We start from the raw sequence: 22753 nt of genomic DNA, 5'->3' as shown, positions 1-22753 counted from the left end.
TTAGCCTTGGTTACTGAAAATCTCTCTTTATATCTTTGGAATATAAAAGCTTATACTTCAGACTTCGATCGTTGCTTTCACTGGAGACTGCATGTGTGTTGATATTTTTTCTTGCTTGCTAGATTTTTATAAAGTCGGCTCTACCAGTACAGTAGTTAGTTGGGGGGGAAGAAAGGGGATATGTTGCATTTTAGATTGAGTCCCAACATTTTAGTCATTATGTTTTTTGGGCAAAAACAGCTGTATGTAACCTAACCTGTAGCCTCCCAGAGCCTTGGGCAATTTATGGCTGCTTATAGTCTGTTGCAGAAGAAACCCCCCACCCCCTGCAACCATGATATATCATGAAGGGTACATTAAAAATCACATAAAGGTGCTTCTTGGCTTGTTTAGTAGACCTGGAATATGGCCAAGCAACTGTGATATTTCACCACCCACATGCAGCTCTGTTCCTGGGCAGGCTTATGTTTTGAACATTTTTGAAATCGACACTGAGGGTGGGCTTGACAGGGCCTTGAGCAAGGTGCCCCTTGGAGGTCCCCCTTGCTGCCTAGCCACTTTCCCTCCTGCAACACTGCCCACCCCATTTCATCTGTTACTGTTCTGCCTTCTGCTTCCCACTGGGAACCCCATTGTAGCTGCTCCACTCTCTCACCACATAGGCTTATTCAAGGGGTCTTCTTCACTGCCCCTCCCTTAAAAAAACCAAACACCTTTCCATAAATTGGCTGGGTTTTGGTGTGCCTCTGGCATTGTTTCAAGGCCTCTGGGCAATGGATTTCTGCCCTGAAGCCCAAACTTAACCGTCCATCTAGGCTGAATTTCTTTGGCTTCTCATTTGATGATGGTTCCATCACCATGCTGCTGTAGGCCTCCCAAGCCAGTTTGGCTATACTGTACCTAATTTATTCTGCAAGGCGTCTGTTAGGAGGTTTCTTTCTGGGTTTACCAATTGACCGCTGTGTACTTGGTGGTTAATAGCAGGGGGGTTTCCAACTTTCTTGGGGGTTCATGTTTGCAAATGGGAGAAACTGTTGCAGGCACCATGTGTACACCAGGTGTACTGGCTGCAATAGATTGTCTACACTACACCTCTCAGCACCCTTAACAAACAGAATTGTTTGGAGGAAGCAGTGTTGTCTATCGCAGGGCTTTAAATGAAGGCCGTGAATGTGGTCTAATTTCAGTGGTGGTAGGTTAGGCTTGTTGCCAGTCCAGTCCTCTGTGGGTGCACGTTCTCACTGAGACTCCTCCCTAATAGCGGTTCCTGTTTACCATCTCCTGTTCTGATACGGCCAGTAGACTCCCAGCTTCGTTATCAGGCTTGAGTTGCTACTAACTAAAAAATGCAAACAGTTAAAGAACTTGGGAGCTGAGATTGTAAGACACAGCAAAAATAGGAGATAAAGCCAAGATCCTCAGAACAGAATGTTCTGTGTAATTTGCATTGCAGTGCAGGCAGCAAATTTGATGTTTTGTGCGGAATTCTGCATCCTGTGGACTTCACCTTACATTATAAAAGCAAGTTTCTAGTTACCAATGGCTCTGAAGTTATACTTGACAGTAGTAGAAGATGCTAGGAAGGATTCCCAGCAATCAGGGATTAAAACTTAAGGCCACTCATCCCCCCACCCTTTTCTCATGACTGGCAGAAACATAATACAGTAAGGGTGGGTTGTCAAGTTGGTTAATTTACATAATTTATGCTGATTGTAGAATTAATGGTTCGTGATTGAGAATTCTGCTCTACTTGGGTGCAGAGTTGTTTTTCTTTTTATTAGCTTAAGGGCATAAACAGCCATGCACACAATTCTTGAAAATTACTTTTGCTTTCCCTTGGTTAATGCTGTACTTCTCTGAAATTAACCAATGCGGAGTTAACCCGCTGTTTTCACATCCTTGTGGTCTAAATACATATTGTTTAGCTTAATGACCTGAACTTCAGTCCTCTCAAAAATTGCAGTTATTGTGAGCCAGCGTGACTAAGCAAATGTAATCACTCTGAGCTGAAATGTAAATATTTTCCTAAGGCAAACTTGGCATGCTTTTCTGTTCCTTTCCCTTGTCTTCCTATCTGCCTTAAACTATTAATAGTATTTTAAGCACAGAAGGATATAGAATTATAGAGCTGGAAAGGGACCTCGAGCAACCACCATTTTGTAATCTAAATTCATCCTCAAGTGGACATCAAAATGATTCTTCCCCCGTCACATTTTAATGGTCATTTTACAAGCAGTTGTAGCAGCAAAAAGCTGGAATGTCCAAGCTGGCCTGTTGCCTCTTTCCTCCTTTCCCAGGATCCTGAGAGACCCTTTCCCACATTCGGTGGGGTGAAAACACACACACACACACACACACACACACACTCCAAAGCAGAGCCAAAAGTGTAAATGTGTCTCTCTCATCAGATCTTCCCCCCCTCCCTCCTTTTCAGGGAGCTAAATTTTTATGTCTGGCATTTCCACTTCAAAAAGAATCTTCTGTAGGGAAGCCAGGAAAAAAAGTATCTATGCTTGAGGCCTTAGATATCTTTTATCAATCAGAGGAGACAGTGGTGAACTAGATGGACTAACAGGCTGGTTCAGTGGGGTGCTGGGCTGGGGAGACCCAGGTTCGAATCCTCACACAGCTGCAAAGTAGCTGATTGTTTCCGGCTCGCCTACTTCCCTCTGTATGACAGTCCCATCCAACCAATCATTGCTGGTTGCAAACCTATAGTTTTGCAGTTTGGGCTGACTTGGGCAAGCTGTGGTTTGCTCTTGATCCTGACTTGCAGCTATGTGCTCAGGACCTGATCTCGTGGGCCTTTCCCAAACACAGAATTGGTGGGCCCTCCCAGCAAGATGCTGAGCTAATTGTCTTGTTTTTGGGCCCCACCCATGTGTGGGTGGCTGGGCCATTTAACCACAACCACAGCTGCAGTGGAGTTAACTTCCTCAGGAGTTGCTGCTCTTGTATAGCCAAAACAGCGTTTGAAAGGTTCTGTAATGCTTCCCTGTGCTGGCAGGGCCTTCTGTCTGGATCTCTCATGCCCCCAACCCCATAGATCAGGTGTGGGAGACTTCCTGATATTGCTGAACTACAACTCCCATCATTCCTGGCCATAGACCAACTCCATTGCTGGAGTTGTAGTTTAGCAACATCTGGAGGGCCAAAGGTTCCGCACGCCTGCTATAGATCTTTCTCCATTATAGGCTAGGTCTGTAGTCCTCTGTACAGAGCAGAGTATTTTAAGAGCAGACTTACATAGCTATGTTTCTGTTCTGCCTTGTTAAATATTAATCTCCAGACTGTTCCCCACGGTGCAGAGGAGTTCTGTGGCTGCTGCCGTAGTGAATGCTGACCTGGCGTTCTTCCTTCCTTATCTCATGTATTGAGGTCATGGCGGACCTGCTCCTGGGCCATAATGGCCAGAGCTGGGCTCCTGCTAAGCGCCTCTTAAAAGCTTTGTGGAAACGTGAAGAAATGCCCGGCAATATCTCAAGCCCCCCACCTCAAAAAACAAAAACCCACAACCCTCACTCGATAGGTAGCTCTCTCGTAATTATTTTAAATGACCTCTGGATTTACAGTTCTTAATCGTTGCTGCAAATTGGACTCTTGGCTCGTAGTCTGTAAACATTAGCTAGCGCAAGTGGGATAATTAAACCTCCGGGACACATTATCACATATCACGTGTGGAAGGCTTAGGCTGAGCTGAACAGGAACTCAAGGGGAGCTTGGAGAAACTGTGACCTGTTTCTACAACAAATAACGAAAATAGTTAAATAATGCCTTAAAAGTGCAGGCCAGCCTTCCAAAAAACAAACAAACACCAAACATGTGAGTTGGAAGGGATAACATGATAAGAGCAGCCTTTCTCAACCTTGGGTTTCCCATATGTTGTTGGACTACAACTCTCATCATCCCTGGCCATTGGTCCTGCTAGAGAGGCATGGTGGGAGTTTTAGTTCATTGTCATCTGGGGACCCTGGGTTGACACAGACTGCATTAGAGGGTTACTCCTAACTGCTGAGAGACACCAAGGAGTGTCTTGTGTCAGGGCATATATAGCTGCTGCTGCCTGGAGACAGGCAGTCAGATCCTGCATCTACAGCAGTGACCAGAGGAGGAATGACCTTTTGGAGGAGCATAGAGAGAAGAATTTCCATGGTGTATCTGCAAGTAGCGCAACCAGACGCCTTCATCTGCCCCAGCTGCAACAAAAAAATAGTATTTCCCATATCAGTCTCTACAGCAGGGGTCAGCAAATTTTTGCAGCAGGGGGCTGGTCCACTGTCCCTCAGACTATATTTTGAAAATAATAATAATGAATTCCTATGCCCCACAAATAACCCAGAGATGCATTTTAAATAAAAGGACACATCCTACTCATGTAAAAACATGCTGATTTCCAGACCATCTGCGGGCCTGATTTAGAAAGCAGTTGGGCCTGATCCATCCCCCGGGCCTTAGTTTGCCAACCCATGCTCTACAGCCACAGCAGGCACTGTAACTCTCGAACGGATTGACTCCACCCCAAAAGGCTCACTCCTCCATTGTCTTCCGAGACAGACAGATGCCAGCAACTAGCTGTATAGTTTATCTAACAACTTACTATAGGGGCGAGGCTTTCTCTCTCCCAGTGATTATTAATTGTATATGTAGGCACTGATTAATAAAGGAAGCTAATGCTCAGTATTGGAGATTAGCAGAGGAAAGGCACTTTCCCGGTTGGTGATCTGATTCAATACAACTTCTGCTCAAAATAATTCCGCTGGGGATGTTGGAAATGCCCTCCCCATCTGTGACTCCCAGCAACTGGTGTTTCGAAGCATAGTGTCTCCCAACAGTGGAGCTTAGAACATGACCATTGTGTTTAAGTAGCCACCACAATAGCCTTATCTTCCATGAATTTGTCTAACCCCCTCCTGCTTTTAAAGCAATCCAATATCTTTTGTACTTCTGCAAACCTTGGGCTTCTCCCAAGTTTGCTGACACCTCCCTCCTGTGCCTTAGTGACGCTGTTTTGGCACTGGCAGTTAGTTGCAGCCTGAAAATTGTGGAAGGAATGACAAATGAAATGTCTACAACTCTCTTGCTATTTCCTGCTCTCCCCCTCCTCTTTCAAGAGTCTTCCCTTGGCTGCGTACCAGATGACTCCTGCTGAGTTGGAGAGTTCATCATCCTTGCAACCTTGCTAGACTCACAATGTCCATCTAGCAACGAATCCCTTGAAACTCTTTCTACCACCGGAGAGTTTGGGTGAAGCCATGCTAAGGTGGCGGCGGCGATGAAAACTGCCTGTTCAGGTCTTTAGAGGCAGGAAGGATCACTCAGTTAGTAATCTGAGACTGACTAAAGTCCTGGGCTTTGTTGTTGTTGTTGATGATGATGATGATAATATTTTTTTTATTTGTACCCCGCCCATCCGACTGTGTTGTTCCAGCCACTCTGGGCAGCTTCCAGCCTATATAAAAACATAGAAAACATTAAATTAAAAAAAGCTTCCCTATACAGGGCTGCCTTCAAATGCTTCCTAAACGTTATAGAATTACTCATCTCCTTAACATCTGGTGGAAGGCATTCCACAGGGTGGGCGCCACTACCAAAAAGGCCCTCTGCCTGTTAAGTACTCCTGAATGAACCTTAAACCAAAAATTGCTTTCGGTTGTGCCCATTTTATTTTTAAACTGCTTAACAAATCCTTAGGTTTTGATTTCTCCAAAATATGCTGGTCAGGCAACGATGGAAGTCATTACAGCAGCCTTGCAAATTGGGGAAGGGTTGCTTTTTCTCCATGCCTGTTCCTTCCCCGGCTTCCTTTACCACCACCTGCACCAGCGGTTCTCTTCCTGCTCTCTCCAGGTAAAAAGAAAAGTGTCTAGAACGATGTCCCCGCTTTTCCATCCTGAACCTGAGGAGCCAGGATAGTGTAGAAGTTAAGCAATACTTGAGGCTAGCAAGAAAAACTTGCCTGTTACGGCACTGCAGATGCCTGGCTGCACCTTGCCTGTTCATTCATGGTTACCCTCAGTCTTGCCTGTGTGGTGCTGCGTGTGTAAATGAGATGCTGCACACGCCCATCGCCACGTTCAGTGCCACACTCCCTAGTGTGACATTGAAAAAGCCAAAGTCTGTCAGGGGAGGGGAAACATGGGAAGGGAGATGGGGAGAAACTGGTGTTGTGGCTGCCTCCCAAATGGAGTCTGAACAGGGGTGAGGCTGGCGGGGGCGGGAAGAGAAAGCAAAATTAGCCAACTCTGGCTGCATCCTCTTCTTGCAGAAGAAGCACAGAAATAAATGAAACCGCTTCTCAGACACACTTTCAGTTCCTGCCCCTCCTTGCAAGGACAGAATGAAGGCACATCCAGTCGGTGGGCACCCTGTGTACAATGGAATCCTGATTTAAGATAGCTCTTCATTTTGAAGTGTCAAGATGGTCAATTTCTTGCCCCACCCTCTGAGCCCAGAAGGAAGAGGGAGGCAGCCCTGCATCCAGCTGTTAGATCAGAGAACTGTGTTCTGGGCAGGGTGAGTTTAGCTCTTACACTTGGCTCTTAACTGCACCTCTCTACTCTGGCACTGGGCATCTGAGGTGTACATTTTGGGGACATTCTATTTTTTGCGAGTGTAAGCAGTTTTAATGTTGCATTTTCGATAGCCGCAACCTACCCTGGTGCTGTGGTCTAAACCACAGAGCCTAGGGCTTGCCAATCAGAAGGTCACTGGTTTGAATCCCCGCAATGGGGTGAGCTCCTGTTGCTCGGTCCCAACTCCTGCCAACCTAGCAGTTCGAAAGCACGCCAAAGTGCAAGTAGATAAATAGATACCGCTCTGGCGGGAAGCTAAACGGCGTTTCCATGTGCTGCTCTGGTTTTGCCAGAAGTGGCTTAGTCATGCTGGCCACATGACCCAGAAGCTGTACGCTGGTTCCCTCGGCCAGTAAAGTGAGGTGAGCGCCGCAACCCCAGAGTCATCTGCGACTGGACCTAACAGTCAGGGGTCCCTTTACTTTTACCTTTATCCTGGCACCTTAGGTGAAGGGCAGGTAATAAATTAAAATACTGTGATTAGCTATACCGGTAATAGTAGTAGAGGGAGGGGAAATCAGGGGTTCCCAGAGTATGGCCCGTGAGCTTCATTCTGGTAGTCCGTGAAGTGTCTGTAGAAATGCAATTAAAATTCATAGAGTATATAATGTAGCACATTGCAGTTTCTACAACAGGCAGCAAAATCAATAAGTAGTCTGCCAAGACACTCAGCGTTTTTCAAGTGATCCATAGGAAAACAAGTTTGGGAACCACCGCTGCCCTAGATCAAAAGTCGGTCTGCCTGGGGACACTGCACACTCAGTTGCTTGGGATTTCCCCACTCCCCTTTTCTGCATAGAAGTGTGTGACAGACCACATCGCAGGAGCATTGCGGACCCAGAGCTGGTTTTTAGCTTGCTCCAGGAGACTAAGCAAGTGGCTATTTACAAGTTTATATCTGAGGAAACAGGAAGCCTATGGAGACTAGGAAATGACGAAAGAAAGAGAAGGGGAACTGTGTGCCCACAGCCAATGAACTTTCTGGTTTCTGAGTCTACAGCAACTGCTGCTGTAGTGTTTGCTACCTTTCTTTGCCACAATGAGGACTAAGAAAGTGCTTTTTAGGTGTAAAACATAAACATACAGGCTTTTGACAGTTCTGAGAGTGGAAGCATATTCCCTTCCAATGCTCTTATGAGGATCACTTCGTGTAGATAGGGGGTGCTTGAATTACACTGAAACATTGATATTGACATAGGCCTGTCCAGTAAGCTGGCACATACTGAAACTGGTGGGAGTAGAATTTAATTCCTCAATCTACAATTAATGTACTGCAAGTGCTGCTACATCCCGAGGACAAACATAACTAGCTAAACTGTTCCACTTGCCAGGAAATGTAAATTGAATTCTGTAGGTTTCTCAGAAAGCTTAAGCCACAAGTGAAGTGAATTAGCGGAAGTGAATTGCTTAAATTAAAGCACGTTGACCATTGTCTTTCCTTGGCACAGTTCTGCAGGTTACAGCATCCTGTGCTAAGTAAAATGTGATGTGGACAGATTGTTTAAGTCATGTGTAAATGGATTAAAATAATCTAATTTGTTTCTCACCAGCCAGTGCTAAATAGACTGGGTTATATGAAAACGTATGCAGGGCTCAATGCAATACTTCTGAATTTCTTTTCAGCAGGAACTCATTCAGCGTCTTTTGCAGGCTTGCAGGCATTTAAATTGCACAGGTCTGTTTATGCAAGGGGTTGTTGGAAATAAGCAGTTTAGCTGGAGCTCCTGCCCCCCCCCCCATTTGAACTGATTCCTCAGCACATTTACATATGAACATTTGTGCTGCTTTTCAGCTACACAGCCCCAGTACAGGTTAAATTGTAGTTCTTGTTGCAAAAAAAAAAATTGTAGCAACTCTTTACAGCAACCCTTTTCAAGAAAGACTTGTTAAAAAAGCAGAATATACAAAATCATTGATTTGAACCCACAGGTATTAAACCATGATGAAAGGAAGCTTTTGAGACACACAGGGCTTCTCTTCCTAGGGCTAAATAATTAGGAAGATAATGGCACCTGGTTGGCTTTTGCCAACAACGTTTGGAGGCATCCCTCAGTGCCAAAGGAAGTTACTACAGAGGCCAACTGTCTGTATTTACCAGAGAAGGTCCCTATTGCCTTGTCCCTGCTTCTGGTAAACCATTATCCTGCCATCCCCATTTCTGCCATGTGAGCATGCTTGATTTTGGTATTTTTTAGTGTAAGCTGCTGGTAAGTCGCTTAATGTTATCATTCACCTTGTCTGCTGGTTCATTGGTCTTTAACTAGTGACCAGGATCCACTGCTGGGTTGCAGAGTCATCTGAGATGGGTCACAACCTGGAACAGCAGCAATATACAAATATACGGTAATTCCCCCCCCCCCCCCCAGAAATAGGTCCTCACATGCATGTTTGAGTTCAGAGTGGGCCCCAGGTCCGAAAACATGGAAGACTAGAACACATGCATCTCAATGCGTACCACATGAGCATTGAGGTACCAGCTTGTCATTTCACTCACTGCAATCAGTACTGTTTCACCACAGAGGATAGTATTGTTGACAAATATGGTTGTTGTTTTTTGGCTATAACTTTTACCATAATAACCATTGCCCTCCTGGCTGCTGGACCTGTGAAGGACAGGGCCGCTGTAGATTAAATGAATATAGCGTCCAAGTGATCGTATTGTAGGCTGTGTCATAGTCAGGGACGTAGCAAGGGGGGCGTAGGGGGCGGGCTCCCCCAGGTTCCATAATGGAGGGGGTGACAAATTATCAAGGAACAATTACTGGGCGGTTCATAAAAAAACTTTTTTTTTTTTTTAAAAAATGCCTGCTCCAAAGGTCTTAGCTTACTATGCTAGGGATTATATAGCTATATATGAAATTTCATGCATATCGGTTAATATCTTGACCCTCCTCCACCAAAATAGCTGTTTACTTGGCTGTTTTCCTATGTCGTGAAGGCTGAAATTTCAGTTCAGTGGAGCACTTACTGTTCCCAACCCTAACCCTGTGGAAAGCCATCTCATTAGACTTTAATTTGATTTTGAGATTTTTTAGGAGGTAATTTATTTATTTTTTTATTTTATAGCAATGTTATGTACCTGATGTTAGCCACCCTGAGCCTGACTTCGGCCGGGGAGGGCGGGATATAAATAAAAGTTTGTTTTAGTATTTCTTGTTATTATTCCTTTGTAAGAAAATATGAAATAACGTAAAACCATTTTTGCAGGGGGGGGTAATCAATGGGGGGGGGTGACAAGAAATTTTCCGCACCGGGTATCACCTGACCTTCCTACGCCTCTGGTCATAGTGGAGCTTACTAAGTGATCCTTGACTTGAGAATAGGAGTTTTACAGTGTAGCACACCCCTGTTTTCATCTGTGACAAGCTGGAAGTATAGCACAGGGGTATGTTGCTGCAGACAGTTAATTAGTTTGTTCATAAAGTTGCCTCCAGGGACAAAGTAGTAAATGAAAAAATGTGTTTCCTCCAGAGAGAGAACTACTGGTACTTAGGTGCGAGGCATAGCTATATCCCCATCCAGGCCTTGTGGGGCTTTTGGAAGTGAGGGGTAAAAGCCTCATTCAAAGTACAACAGCAGTTTATCTTATCAAAGCTGGAGGTTAATGTGGAAACGTGTATATAGTGTAGGTGCCTGGATAGCTCAGTTGGTTAGAGCATGGTGCTGATAATGCCAGGGTTGCAGGTTTGAATCCTGTATGGGACAACTGCATATTCCTGCATTGCAAGAGGTTGGATGATCCTCAAGAGTCCCGTCCACCTCTACAATTCTATGATTCCAAGTACAAAATCTATTGTCTTCTCTCTAGCTTTACTCCTGCATTATTTTGAATGCTAGAGGGCTTCAACTTCCAATGCTACAAATGTGCTGAAGACATCTGCTTTTACTCCTGACCTTCCGGGAAGGTCTGAAGGGGGCTCATAATAAGTACATTTGACTGAACATACTTGCAAGCCCCTTGTGATCGGGAACCCTGATGATGATGATAATAATAATAATAATAATAATTAATTTACCTCGCCCATCTGGCTGAGTTTCCCCAACCACTCTGGGTGGCTTCCAACAGAATGTTAAAATACAATAATCTATTAAACATTAAAAGCTTCCCTAAACAGGGCTGCTTTCAGATGTCTTCTAAAAGTCTGGTAGTTGTTTTTCTCTTTGACATCCAGTGGGAGGGTGTTCCACAGGGCGGGTGCCACTACCGATAAGGCCCTCTGCCTGGTTCCCTGTAACTTGGCTTCTCGCAGTGAGGGAACCACCAGAAGGCCCTCAGCACTGGACCTCAGTATCCGGGCAGAACGATGGGGGTGGAGACACTCCTTCAGGTATACTGGACCGAGGCTGTTTAGGGCTTTAAAGGTCAGCACAAACACTTTGAATTGTGCTCAGAAATGTACTGGGAGCCAATGTAGGTCTTTCAAGACCGATGTTATGTGGTCATGGGAAGACTTGCAAGTGCGTTCAAGCAGAAGACCCTCTCAGATCTTCTTGCTCAATGCAGAAAGGTTGCGAGTCCGTTGGTGGATCTGTCTCTACCTGCAAGTTCTAACCCTTGTGAGGTCTTTCAAATGCTTTCACAGGACACCCGACTTCCAGTTACTTGTTGGTTGGAACTTTCCCAGCCAGCACAAACATTCTTTTATTAAACTGGCCATTGATAGAGATGTAGTTATCCAATTGAAAAGCCTTGTTTGGTGTGTTGAGAAGAGATGGAAATAGCACTGCACGCCTATAATCCTGCACCCCAGCTCCTTTTGCTTCTTTGCAAATAGAAGCATTTTTGCTGCATGCCTCCCTCCTTATTGCCCCAGTCTTTCGATTCCACTGCAATTTTAATAGTAGGGAAAGACATTTAGATGGAGGGGTTAATGATGCAACATTGAAAGCTCAGGTTTGCACTCACTGCAGTCAGGAAATACAAAGCTTGGTTTGAGTGCCAGTTGAACACTCCATTTCCTGGCTAAGCTTGCTATTTAGGGTTTTTTTTTTTAAAAGGCTGTATAGAACCTGTGTGTGTGTGTGTTTCTCTATGCCTTCCTGTTTGCACATTTCAGTTTGTCAATAGCAATATTTCTTCCTTTGAAAGAAGCACTCTGGTAGATATAAAGTGCTGTGCCAAACGGAAATGGTGTGCTTCGTTTAGCGTTTTGATAGCAACCTGTCTGAACTATATGCTTATCATTCCGGAAAAGCAAAAGGCTGCTCTTCCTGCATACAGCTTCCTGTGCATGTCTATCAGCTGCAGCATGCTCTCGATCTAAGTGCCATTAGGAGACTTGTGAAGTTTGCAAGTTCTACAATTCAGAGAGACCTGGAGATCATAAAGCCTTTAGGTTAGCCCAGAAGCCTTGCGTGGATGTTACAGCTGTAGCAGTCCCAAAGCAATTTTATTTGGCCCTCAAATATTTCTACTGTACCTATCTGTTAGACGTCAGGCTGAATGTTGGTTCTAGATAGCTTAGAGGTTTTGTCCCTCCATTATCTTGACTGTTTGCACTGTCTCTTCTTGCTTGCCTTTCTTCTGCTTGTCCACATTCTCCTGTTTGTGAGAAGTGATGTAGAATCCTGTGGCACAGTATATAATATGGAAACCAGAAAATCCCTGATTCAAACCTCACCCCAGCTCTGAACTGTTTAATAGCCTTAGGAAAGTATATCTTATGTATCAGCCCTATATTGCAAACGGGCTGTTCATAGCTGCTGGCACTGGATGCTCAGATACGTGCTCTCCAAGATTTTAGCAATAGGCTGTTGAAGGTCTCATGTCCCTGCAATATTCCACTCGCGTTTGGAACAGCTGTTCTGTGGGAGGCAAGAGGATGGGACTTGTTTGATTAAGTTGTAGTTAGTGTTGCAGAGGAAGGAGAGAGAGCAAAGATGTAGCTGGGTGAAACACATGAATGGAAGTGCTTTCTTTACCCCAACATGCACAAGGAAATTTAATTTTCATAAATAAAAGTTGTGTTTTGGAGCTGCCCTTTTGCTTAAACAACTCCATTAACAGTGTGAGTCCAACGTTATGAATGCTGGGCCAAAGCTTAGAATTTGAACCTTTTGATTTTGCTTTTGAATATTTCGGAGGCTGACATTTTGTGGTGGGCAATTAAGGAATCTTCTAGTTCTGGAATGGATAGAGTGGTTTCTTTAAGTTCTGGAAATGATTGAGACTGATGTACTATTGGAGTAATGGCATATACCGGTATGTCCCAACTTTTAGGGGGAAAGAGCTTTGCTGGATTAGGCAATGGTCTGTTGCTCCCTAGTAACTGGTATTCAGAGGCATATTGATTCTAAACTTGAAGGCCATGTGTATATCTATATATCTATATATCTCTGTCTATTTATCTATCAATATGCCATTGATAGACCATGAATCTGTCTGATCCACTTTTGAAGCCATCTAAAAGAGTGGCCATCAGTCACTTCTTGTTACAGTTAATTCAATAAGTTAACAGCATGCTGAGCGCCTTTTTAATTTTAGTGGAACTCATGAATAACATTGGGAAGATGGTTGTTTAGCAAGTTGTATTTGTAAAACAATAAGAAATGTAACTGGTTTAAGCAGTAAGAAAAGCTTTTAAAACATTTCTCCATAAGTTTTAGCAGGCAATCCAAATCCAATGCCATTTTTTTCTAGGAGGATTGTGGGAAAGAGAACATCTAGCACAAGGGGAGGGGGGGGAGAGGGAAGGAATGTGTCCTCTTGATTTACACAGGATTTCTGAAATTCTACACTTCAAGAATATTGGGGAGTTTTATTCCACCATCCTCCATTCACAGCCTAGAATAAAAGATACGGGAGAGCTATAAAAGTGTTGCTGTAGTAAATTATTAGAGGTTTTCTACTGATCCTGCAACAGAGTTTTAAACAAGACCATATGCTGCTAGTTGCTTATTCCTTCTCTCTCTGTGTTGCGGATTTCTGGTTCCACCTTATCAGACTGCACATCCAGTAATAAGGTCTTCTGGGTGATCTAAATTATTAAAATAATACATTTCTCTCTCTTCGTTCCTTCAGGCTCCAGACAAAAGGAAAGCATTAGAAGAGACCAAAGCATACACAACTCAGTCTTTGGCTAGTGTTGCTTATCAGATCAATGCACTGGCCAACAATGTGCTCCAACTACTGGATATCCAAGCGTCCCAGCTCCGGAGAATGGAGTCCTCAATCAATCATATTTCCCAGGTAATTTCCCCCCAGAGATGTTAAAGATATACTTTTCTTGGGTGTTCCAAAGATGTAAAGAGAATTTTTTGAGACGGTTCACGTGTAATGCCAACTCATGGTTTGATAGTAATGTAAATAAGCCTCAGGCTTGCATATGCTTTCGTTCTCTAGTGTGTTTGGATCACCTTTTGTAGCTAGTCGCAGCACAGAAAGAAGAAATGCCGTGGTGCATCTACAGTAGCACAACTGGGCGCCTTCATCTGTCCCAGTTGCAACAAAGCACATCTCTTCTGTATCAGTTTCTACAGCCCAGGGGCACCAGCTCTTGGGGGCCCGAGCCCTTTTGGGCCCTCCCAATATTTTTGGGTGGGGGCTGCACCACTCCCCTGTCCAAAGAGCACATGGGTGGAGCTGAGCGCGGCACGCCTTCAGTGGCCAGCTGCTTCTCCTCCTTCTGCAGAGGGGGAGGATGGCTGAAGCAGCATCCTCACCCAGATACTTCTGAGATCGCGTGTGATGTTGCCCCCCCCCCATCGCCCTCGTAAGCTGGCATCTCTGCTACCGACGCAGCAAGTGCTGCGATCTTCCAACAGTTTGATTTCACCCTAAAGGCACACTCCTCCATTGCCAGCTGAGACCGACGGATGCCATCAACAACAGTCACTACATTCACTTGCCCTCCGAACCAGTGTTTCAAATCACAACCAAACTACAGTCATACCTTGGAAGTCGAATGGAATCCATTCCGGAAGGCCGTTCAACTTCCAAAACGTGGCTTCTGATAGGCTGCAGGAAGCTCCTGCAGCCAATCGGAAGCCCTGTCAGATGTTCGGCTTCCAGAAATAGTTTGCAAACTGGAACACTCACTCCCCGGTTTGCAGCGTTCTGGAGCCAAAACTTTCGAGAACTAAGCCGTTCGAAAACCAAGGTATGACTGTAATGTTAGATTCCGGTTTGGAGGGTAAGCGAAAGCCATAGTTTACTTAATGAATGGACTTCTTGTTATAGCCGCAGACTGATAACATTAGATACATAAAACAAATAGCTAAAGAGCAGATACATATAAATACACATTTTTTTGTTTTATTTTTGAAATGGCAGGACACCAGCAGGTTTGTGGATGTTGAGTGATTTCCTCGCTAAATCATACTAAGAGCACTAAAATCAGTAGACATAAGTTATTGGCATCACTGATTACCCCTCCCCTAGCCAGATTGTCTTTAATCTTATAAGCTTGTTTTATATCTTACTGGCTGCTTATTAATACTAATTGTGCCATAGTCTGAATTCTCTGCTGGTACAAAAGGTGCAGCCCCTTGTTTTGTTTAGCTCTTGGCTTGAGCTGAAGGCCCTGCTATGAAGAAAGCTTTTGAGTCACCTGATACATGAACTGTTTGCTAAAAGATTGTGAACAATTAATGCTTTGTAAAGCATTTTGAGAGTATTTAGCAAGGATACTTTTGGTTGTTAGGCCTTTTGAAAATTAATCTCTGTTGTACAAGCCTCCCCAGACTTCTTTATAAAAGTTTAGCTTGTATCTAGCTCTAGAATTGTGAGGTTCTTTTAAAAAGTTAGCCAGTTGTTCTTCATTAACTTTATTTAAAAAACAAAATCCTATACCCAGCCTTTGCTGGAGCCAAATGGCACCTTAAACCTATGTTACGTGTGCAACAACAGAATGTCTTGGTGCGTTTTTTTATAGCAAGAATACAAAGCTGAAAATGAATGAACTGCAGCTAAAATATTTTGTTCATTTTTCACATGTTCATTTTTCACATGTTCATTTTTCAGTCCTTCCCCTGCCAACCCACCTAATATTCTTAAGAGGATCTCTTTTCCAGTCTTCAGAGAGTAGCTGGAAGTGGGGAGGCAGAAAAAAAGTCCTCCTTTCCTTTCACTCTGCAGTTTTTATATGTTAGGTGTAGTACTGCTACCAGAGCTCAGAAACTGCTTGCACTAATGAAATTCCCTGTTGCAACATGCTCCCAGAACAATGGGAGTTTCAAACACTGGGGTGTGTGTGTGTGTGTGTTTTGAGTTAAGCCACTTTGTCTACATAGATGGGAAGAACTATAATTACTTATTTGCCACCCCCACCCACACCACTTGGAAATTGCCAAGGGTCACAGTGGACCCCTTAATGACTTTATTCCCCTGTTGTAATGTGCTGCAATAGATGCTGTATGGTTTTTCATTGTATTTTTATTGCTTCTTTTATTTCTTATGCATTGTATTTTATTGTGTTACAATTTGAATTAAAAATACAATATAAGAAACAAAAGAAGCAATTAAAAATACAATTGAAAGTCAATATAAATACTGAATGGTATGGCTGTGCCATCCGTCTCACATCTTCAACCACAAATCTGCACACACACATAAATGAAGTTCTTGTGGGCTACAGTTTGGGAACTCCTGACTAAACCCACATACATGGAATCAAGCAGTAGTTTTAAACTCGCAGCCTTAGTGCATGTTTTGAGGGCTTGTAAAGAATTGCATGAAAACAGGAAGGTTATATTCTAAAATGGTATTACCATTCTAAGCGCGGCAACTTCCAGCTACATAAGTGGGAAGCCCTTTTGACACTTCTGGAAAGATGTCTGAGCATCAGCAAGTATCCAGGAAGGAGTTCTGCAGCTAGAGCTATTTCTGGAGTATTCAATGTCTTGCTTAATGCAAACTATTTAAAGCACAGATTCAGGAATAAAAACAATATCTTGTGCAGCCCTTAATGCTTTGTGGTGTTTGAAAGCTCCTGCTTATGATCCGTTGTTGGTTTTTTTTTTTTTAAAAAAAATGAATATTTGTTTTCAAATGCCAGGGATTTGGAAAGCCAGAAGCTGTTGGTGTTATAACTTCTGGAACAGACTTCAAGAGAGTTTTCTCTGCAGCACTCCATTTTAGGATTATATTTTCAATATGTAATTATTGATCTATAAAAAGTTACCAGAAAAGCATCAATTAGTGCTGAAATAGCGTAAATGCTGCTGCTATGATTAATGCACAATTAATACTTCTTTTCAAAAAGTTGTGTAATATTTAGCACTAAAAACTCTGATACCCAAGGTTTTTCATGCATTTATAGCTCTGATTTGTGTCAGTGGGTGGGTGGCTGTATAATTTCTCACAAAATCAAAAGCTGCTTCTGAACAATGCTTTCCTTTTTATATGTAACCCGGTATTATCAAACCACCAAATGTTCTGAAATCACATCAGGCCTCAATTGTCTTGATGTATGTGGTATTTGTCCTCTGGATGAATTCCAGTTTCCCCATGTCTCTTCCTGCCCCGTGATGATTAGAATCAATGTTTTAAAATTGAGCACTTGGTATCAATGATCATAATATTCTTTTGATTGTTTTAAACTGATTTTAATACTGTATTTTTAAATTGCTGTAACCCAGCCTAGGAACTTGTGGTGAAGGGTGAGTAAGAAATTGAATATAATAACAACAGGAGCAGGAGTTATGAACACATTTTACAGCGACATTTGATAATTACCATCATGTAAATAGAACAATAGCATTTATATGGTGCTTTTAGAGTGATCGAAACACTTTGCATTGTTGTGCTGTAAGCAAGGGTGGGGGAACTATGTTTCTCCAGGGGACCACCTGTCATGCTGGCTAGGACTGATGCAATTAGGTGTCCCAACATCTGCAGAGCGACACTTTCCCCCCTCCTTGCTGTAAAGTGAGGAAGATGTTGATAGCATTAAACATGCTATACATTCTTGAAGAGTATGAACAGTTATTCCGCGCTCACCTCACCTTGCCATGAAACAAACAAACAAACAAACAACTTGCAATGAAGCTACAGACAACCAATCTCTTCTGAGTTGAGATTCCTTTAAAAGAATATAGCAGGTTTGCTGCAAAAGTTTTGTTGGACTTAAGGTCCTTTGCTTGTTGTAGAATGGTGTGGGGAACCGTTGGCTCCCCAGATGCTGCTGAACTATCGCCCATTGTCACTATCCATTGGCCTTGTTTGCTGGGGAGTTGTAGTTCAGCAGCATTGGAAGGCCTGAAGGGTTCCCACACCTGTTGTGGAACGTCTCCAAAGCAGATGGTGCATTACTGTTACCGGTACTTCACTGTAGCAAGTACTTCTGAACATACAGGTATCTCCCCCCCCCCTTTTATGTGCTGGGAAATAGATAGATAGATAGATAGATAGATAGATAGATGATAGAATCATACGAGGAAATGGGGGGGGGGTGGAGCTGGAGAATCCTCATGGCTTGTGAGGAGACCCTCCCTGGAGCCTGAAGAGGATGTCGGTGAGGGTGGAGGAAGTCCCAAAGAGACCTGAGGGGCAATAGGGCTTTGTTTAGGCTGCTCAGCCTCCCTGTCTAACAGCTGAGGTATGGGGTAGCTCAGCCGCCACCGCTTTCCCATGCAGCTTCCAGCCAGCCCCAGAGCTTCAAATCTCTAGCTGAAGAGAGAATTTTGTGAAGAGATGGAGAAGAGAGAGCTGGAGAGCAGGAAAAAGAGGCTTTTTAGAGGGTGCTCCCCAGTGCTCAAACTGCGAGAGGCAGTGAAGGATAGGCGTGCCTGGCATGCTCTGGTCCATGGGGTCACGAAGAGTCGGACACGACTGAACAACAACAACAACAACAACCCCAGTGCTCTAAAATTCTACATTGCAGCACAACCTCAGCACAGATGCATTGCATCAGTATTCTACCCCTGTACATACTTGGCTGTTTGTTAAGTTTAGGAATCCTGTCTTCCACTTAGTTCTTTAAGAAGAAGTTAGGCAAAACTGAGCAAATTGGTGGGGATGGGGGTGGGAGGTAAAGGAAAGGCTTATTTGGCCATTTTTATGAGGAAAAGGTTAGACGAAGTAGGTATGCTTTCAGCGTTTGAAAAATAGAAAATTAAGACAGGGACTTAATGGCAGCCTTAACATAACCCGATGGTGGTGAAAATGTGTGCTCTTGACTGTTATAACTGGAGGCACAAGAAGTAGTGAGTTTAAATTACCCGGTACAAAAAGGTGTGTTGAGGCTTCCTAAGGGTTTAATTAATTGTTAAGACACAAACACAATGTAATGCAGTCCCAGCATGTGCCTCTTTGCCGTTGAGAGGGAGCAATGGTGGAGCAGAGAAACGGAACAAGTGACATAGCCCTTTCTCTATCTCCCCCCCCCCCAGTCCAAATTCTCTCCCCAGCTGCTCACCTTTCCCCATCCCTTCTCCCCAATGGTCACAAGAACACATTTGGAATGTGGGGTGGGGAAGAAAGAAAAGAAGGCTGCAAGTTGAGAGTCAAATTGTTTTGTTGCAACAGTGTTCATTTCCCAGGCATTATATAAAGGCGACTTCATTTTGCTTAATCCTAGGATTCTGAACTTATTACATAGTGATTCAAACTTGAAAGATGGAATGCGGCTTCTCTGTTTTGTTGAAAACTCTATTGCAAAATAAAAAAAATCTGACTGGATAGCTCAGTTGGATAGAGCATTATACAGTAGTTGCTGATAATGCCAAGGTTGCAGCATATCCAGTGATCAAAGATGATTGGGGGTTGGAGTCTTAACAGCTTCTGGAGCGCCAAAAATCTCCTCTCCCTGTCCTAAAGACTGCATTAGACGTGTGTTTAGCCTACTCGAGAGAGCTGGTGGGCATGCTTGGAGATGCTGTCAAAAAATTATGCTCGGGGGAGCTTTTCTTTCATACTAGCACATTTTAAGAACACACTCTGCTGTGCAGTTAGTCTGTGGCAAACCTGTGGAGAGTGTTTCACTACTCTGGCATAACATTTAAAAGATCTTGCTGTGGGGATCATTTGTAGCACAGTGTGCTTCAGCATGCTGCATGTCTCCGGAGGCTACTGGGCTGTGTGTGTGTGTGTTACCATGCTGATTGTGAGGAGATACAATGTGCAAAGGACTAAGAGCTTTGAAATATGCGTATTTGTGTGAGAGTTGTCAAGAGGAGCCTGTTTTAGAGCAGCTTCCCTTTGGCAAGCATGGTGTTTACCGCAGCTTGGAAGGACTGGACTTGAAGTAGATGACGTCATGATTTTCTTTGGCTCCGTTGTGGGACTTAGCTGGTCAGCGGCAGTCATCACATACCTGTGCCCCTTTCCTCCACAGGGGAACATGTGAGGCGGGTCTTTTATATCACAGTCCATGTACGTGAAAACATAAGTCCCCCCACTTCTTTTTTTTGAAGTAAGAATCATACAGCTGCTTGTATGGCCCTTTACATTGAGTGGCTGCAGAGTTCATCTTATGTGTAGTTCTGCCACATGAGAATTGTCACTTCCCATTTAAGCACCTACAGAGTTTATGGCAAATATAGAGAATTACCTTTGCCATAGGTCACTTGTCAATACATACATACATAATCTTATTTGTATGCTGCCTTTCCACAGTTCAAACCATGCTCAAGGTGGCTTGCCACATGAAAAAATACATAACTACAACATAGTTTAAAAATACATAGCTACACAACGCAATGTCGTAATTTGTTTTAATTTGTTGGAAGCTGCCCAGAGTGACTAGGGTAATCCAGTAAAACGGGCGGCATATAGAATAGCAGCAGCAACAGCAACAACAACAGCGATAGTTATGAACAATTGTAAGATCGTCAGTGGTTGCTCATGAGTAATCAGCCAGAAGCCGAACTTCTAACAACTAAGTTCTTTATTGTGCAAATATTTACAGTGGAGCTAAAGTAAAAACGTCCATCTCATCCCTCAGCAGAGTCCGGGAATGACCGTTTCCGGTTCTTGGTCCAGCACAGGAGGCGCGGGATTCTGAACCCCCGCCTCCCCCTTCCACGGCCTTCCTCCCTTCGAGATCGGAGCGCGGGAAAAGGTCCCTGTTCCCCGCTTTCCTGCTTGGTGTTGAGGCTCTGTGATCCTGACACAGCCCCTGCCCCAACTCCCTGCTTCCATCTCCCCCTCCCCACTGGAGGAGTGGTCTCCTCCTCCCGAGGAGGAGGATGGCGAACTGCGGAGAGGGGGAGGTGGTTCCCTGTACCGCAACGGATCTGGGAATGCTACCTGTCGGGGTGAGGGGGGTTTCCTGACAACAATAAATAAAACATTTTTAAAAATACGCAACCAAACTGGGCAATTTCCACATAAAATCACAAGTTTTTAAACATACAAAAATCCAACAGCAACAACCCCCCCCCCCCGAGAAACCTCTAACAACACCCCATCCCAAGAGTCTGTTCAGCTGCCTCAGCTTGTGCAGCTAGTGTCAGTTGGGGCCCTGCCCTCAAAGGGCATGAGGGAAAAGGCCTGCAGGGCAGGGAACAGGTCTTCTAGGATTCACACTCTCCTGACATCCTAATGGCGTCATGTGATCCATTTTCTTTTGCCTGTGTGATTTGAAGTCCAACCATGCATGCAAAGGCACAGGGTTTTGCAGGCACTGCCGATCAGCTGCAGACCCCAACATCAAGTGTAGTGCAGGTGGGGGTGGCTTGGCCAAAATAGCTTAGGTTAAGTTATGCAAAGCCCTGTGCTTATAACTTGGAAACATGCCACAAACAGAAATTCACTGCAGGTAAGCACATTCACTTATTCTTATTATGCTAAATAAGTCATGATGACATTGTAGAAAGAGCTGCTTTCAAGAGAGGGGAAGAGTGAAGTATAAATCTTGGGAGTTTCCCCTCAGTCTAATGATATGGACCATTATTTATGTGTCATAAATATTACATGATGTGCCTTTGGCAAAACATCTCAATCTGAAAATCTACCCGCAGCATTGGAGGCAGATTTTGCAGTCACTCATTTCGGTACTGAGAGGAGGTGCTCTGTCTAGAATTAACTATACCCTCGTCAGGAGATGTTACTCTATCAAGAGTTATGTTCCTCCTGGATCGTGCAAGTCCTAAGAGTTGTCTTTTATTCTAATCTAACATCTGACAATAACTAGAAAGGAAGATATAAACAAATGGATGGCTTTTATTATTTTGAATAGGTTTTTATTACATGTCATATTGGCTCTAGTATCCATATCTTCTTAATACATGTTTTTGATGCTCCTTTATTTTGCATTGCAGTAAATTTTCCTCTTTTTAAGACATAACCAGATTTGTGTGCAACACAGCAGTGTAGAATTGTACTGTAGATCTTGTTCTGCCTAATGGAGGTACATCTTTATTGCATCGCTACTTGAGGAATCATAGACTGTGCACACGTTTTCTAAAAATTGGTTCTGTTATATCAGAAAGTGGGTAAAACAAATATTGTAAGCCATTTCAGGACGGTCTCAAGGATTGACTCCTTTCGTTGTGAATCATACACCGTCCTAGAAGATCATTAGAGCTCCCAGTGAGCATAGCAATTTTCAGGTGTTGCTGCTGTAGAACTGGTAAGTATCCTTAAAGCGAAAGTACATAGCCAAAAGTTGTGTGCTGGGAATCCATGAAGAAATTATGCAGTTTCAGGAAGTTCTGTTTCACTGGATGCAACTAGTGTATACAGACATGCATGTTGTCTTCTAGCACATCGTTCTCTCTCTCCTGTTGTCCTCCACTTTCCCCTGTGTCCTGTCCTTTCCCCATTTTCCTTACTGCCCTTGCTTGCTCTGCCCAGTGTTCAAAACTCCCGTTGTTCTAGGCATTGTTTTGCGACAGGGAATTTTATTAGCGCGAGGAATTTCTGAGCTCTAGGCACAGTAAAGGTAAAGGGACCCCTGACTGTTAGGTCCAGTCATGGACGACTCTGGGGTTGTGGCGCACATCTCGCTTTACTGGCCGAGGGAGCCGGTGTACAGCTTCCAGGTCATGTGGCCAGCATGACTAAGCCAATTCTGGTGAACCAGAGCAGTGCACGGAAACGCCGTTTACCTTCCCTCTGGAGCGGTACCAATTTATCTACTTGCACTGCGCGCTTTCGAACTGCTAGGTTGGCAGGAGTAGGGATCGAGCAACGGGAGCTCATCCTGTTGTGGGGATTCGAACTGCCAACCTTCTGATCAGCAAGCCCTAGACTCTGGTTTAACCCACAGTGCCACCCACGTCCTGTCTAGGCACAGTAC

The 22753-nt window shown here is 43.9% G+C and overlaps 1 protein-coding gene across 14 annotated transcripts in view; it reads left to right on the top strand.

The window, feature by feature from the left end:
* The window catches only part of ABI1 (abl interactor 1), a 101050-nt gene that overhangs the window by 23506 nt on the left and 54791 nt on the right, over window positions 1-22753 (top strand). For 12 of the 14 annotated variants that reach the window (XM_033166173.1, XM_033166176.1, XM_033166175.1 and 9 more), the window contains exon 2: window positions 13594-13761. The exons of the other annotated variants lie outside the window; for them this stretch is intronic. In XM_033166173.1, the coding sequence (XP_033022064.1) occupies window positions 13594-13761 (168 nt within the window). The remainder of the gene's footprint in view (window positions 1-13593; window positions 13762-22753) is intronic. 14 annotated transcript variants of the gene reach the window in all.

Source organism: Lacerta agilis, chromosome 12, assembly GCF_009819535.1.
Source record: "Lacerta agilis isolate rLacAgi1 chromosome 12, rLacAgi1.pri, whole genome shotgun sequence".
Taxonomy (NCBI): Eukaryota; Metazoa; Chordata; class Lepidosauria; order Squamata; family Lacertidae; genus Lacerta; species Lacerta agilis.
Note: the sequence above shows the minus strand (reverse complement) of the source record. Positions and strands in the feature narration are given on the sequence as shown.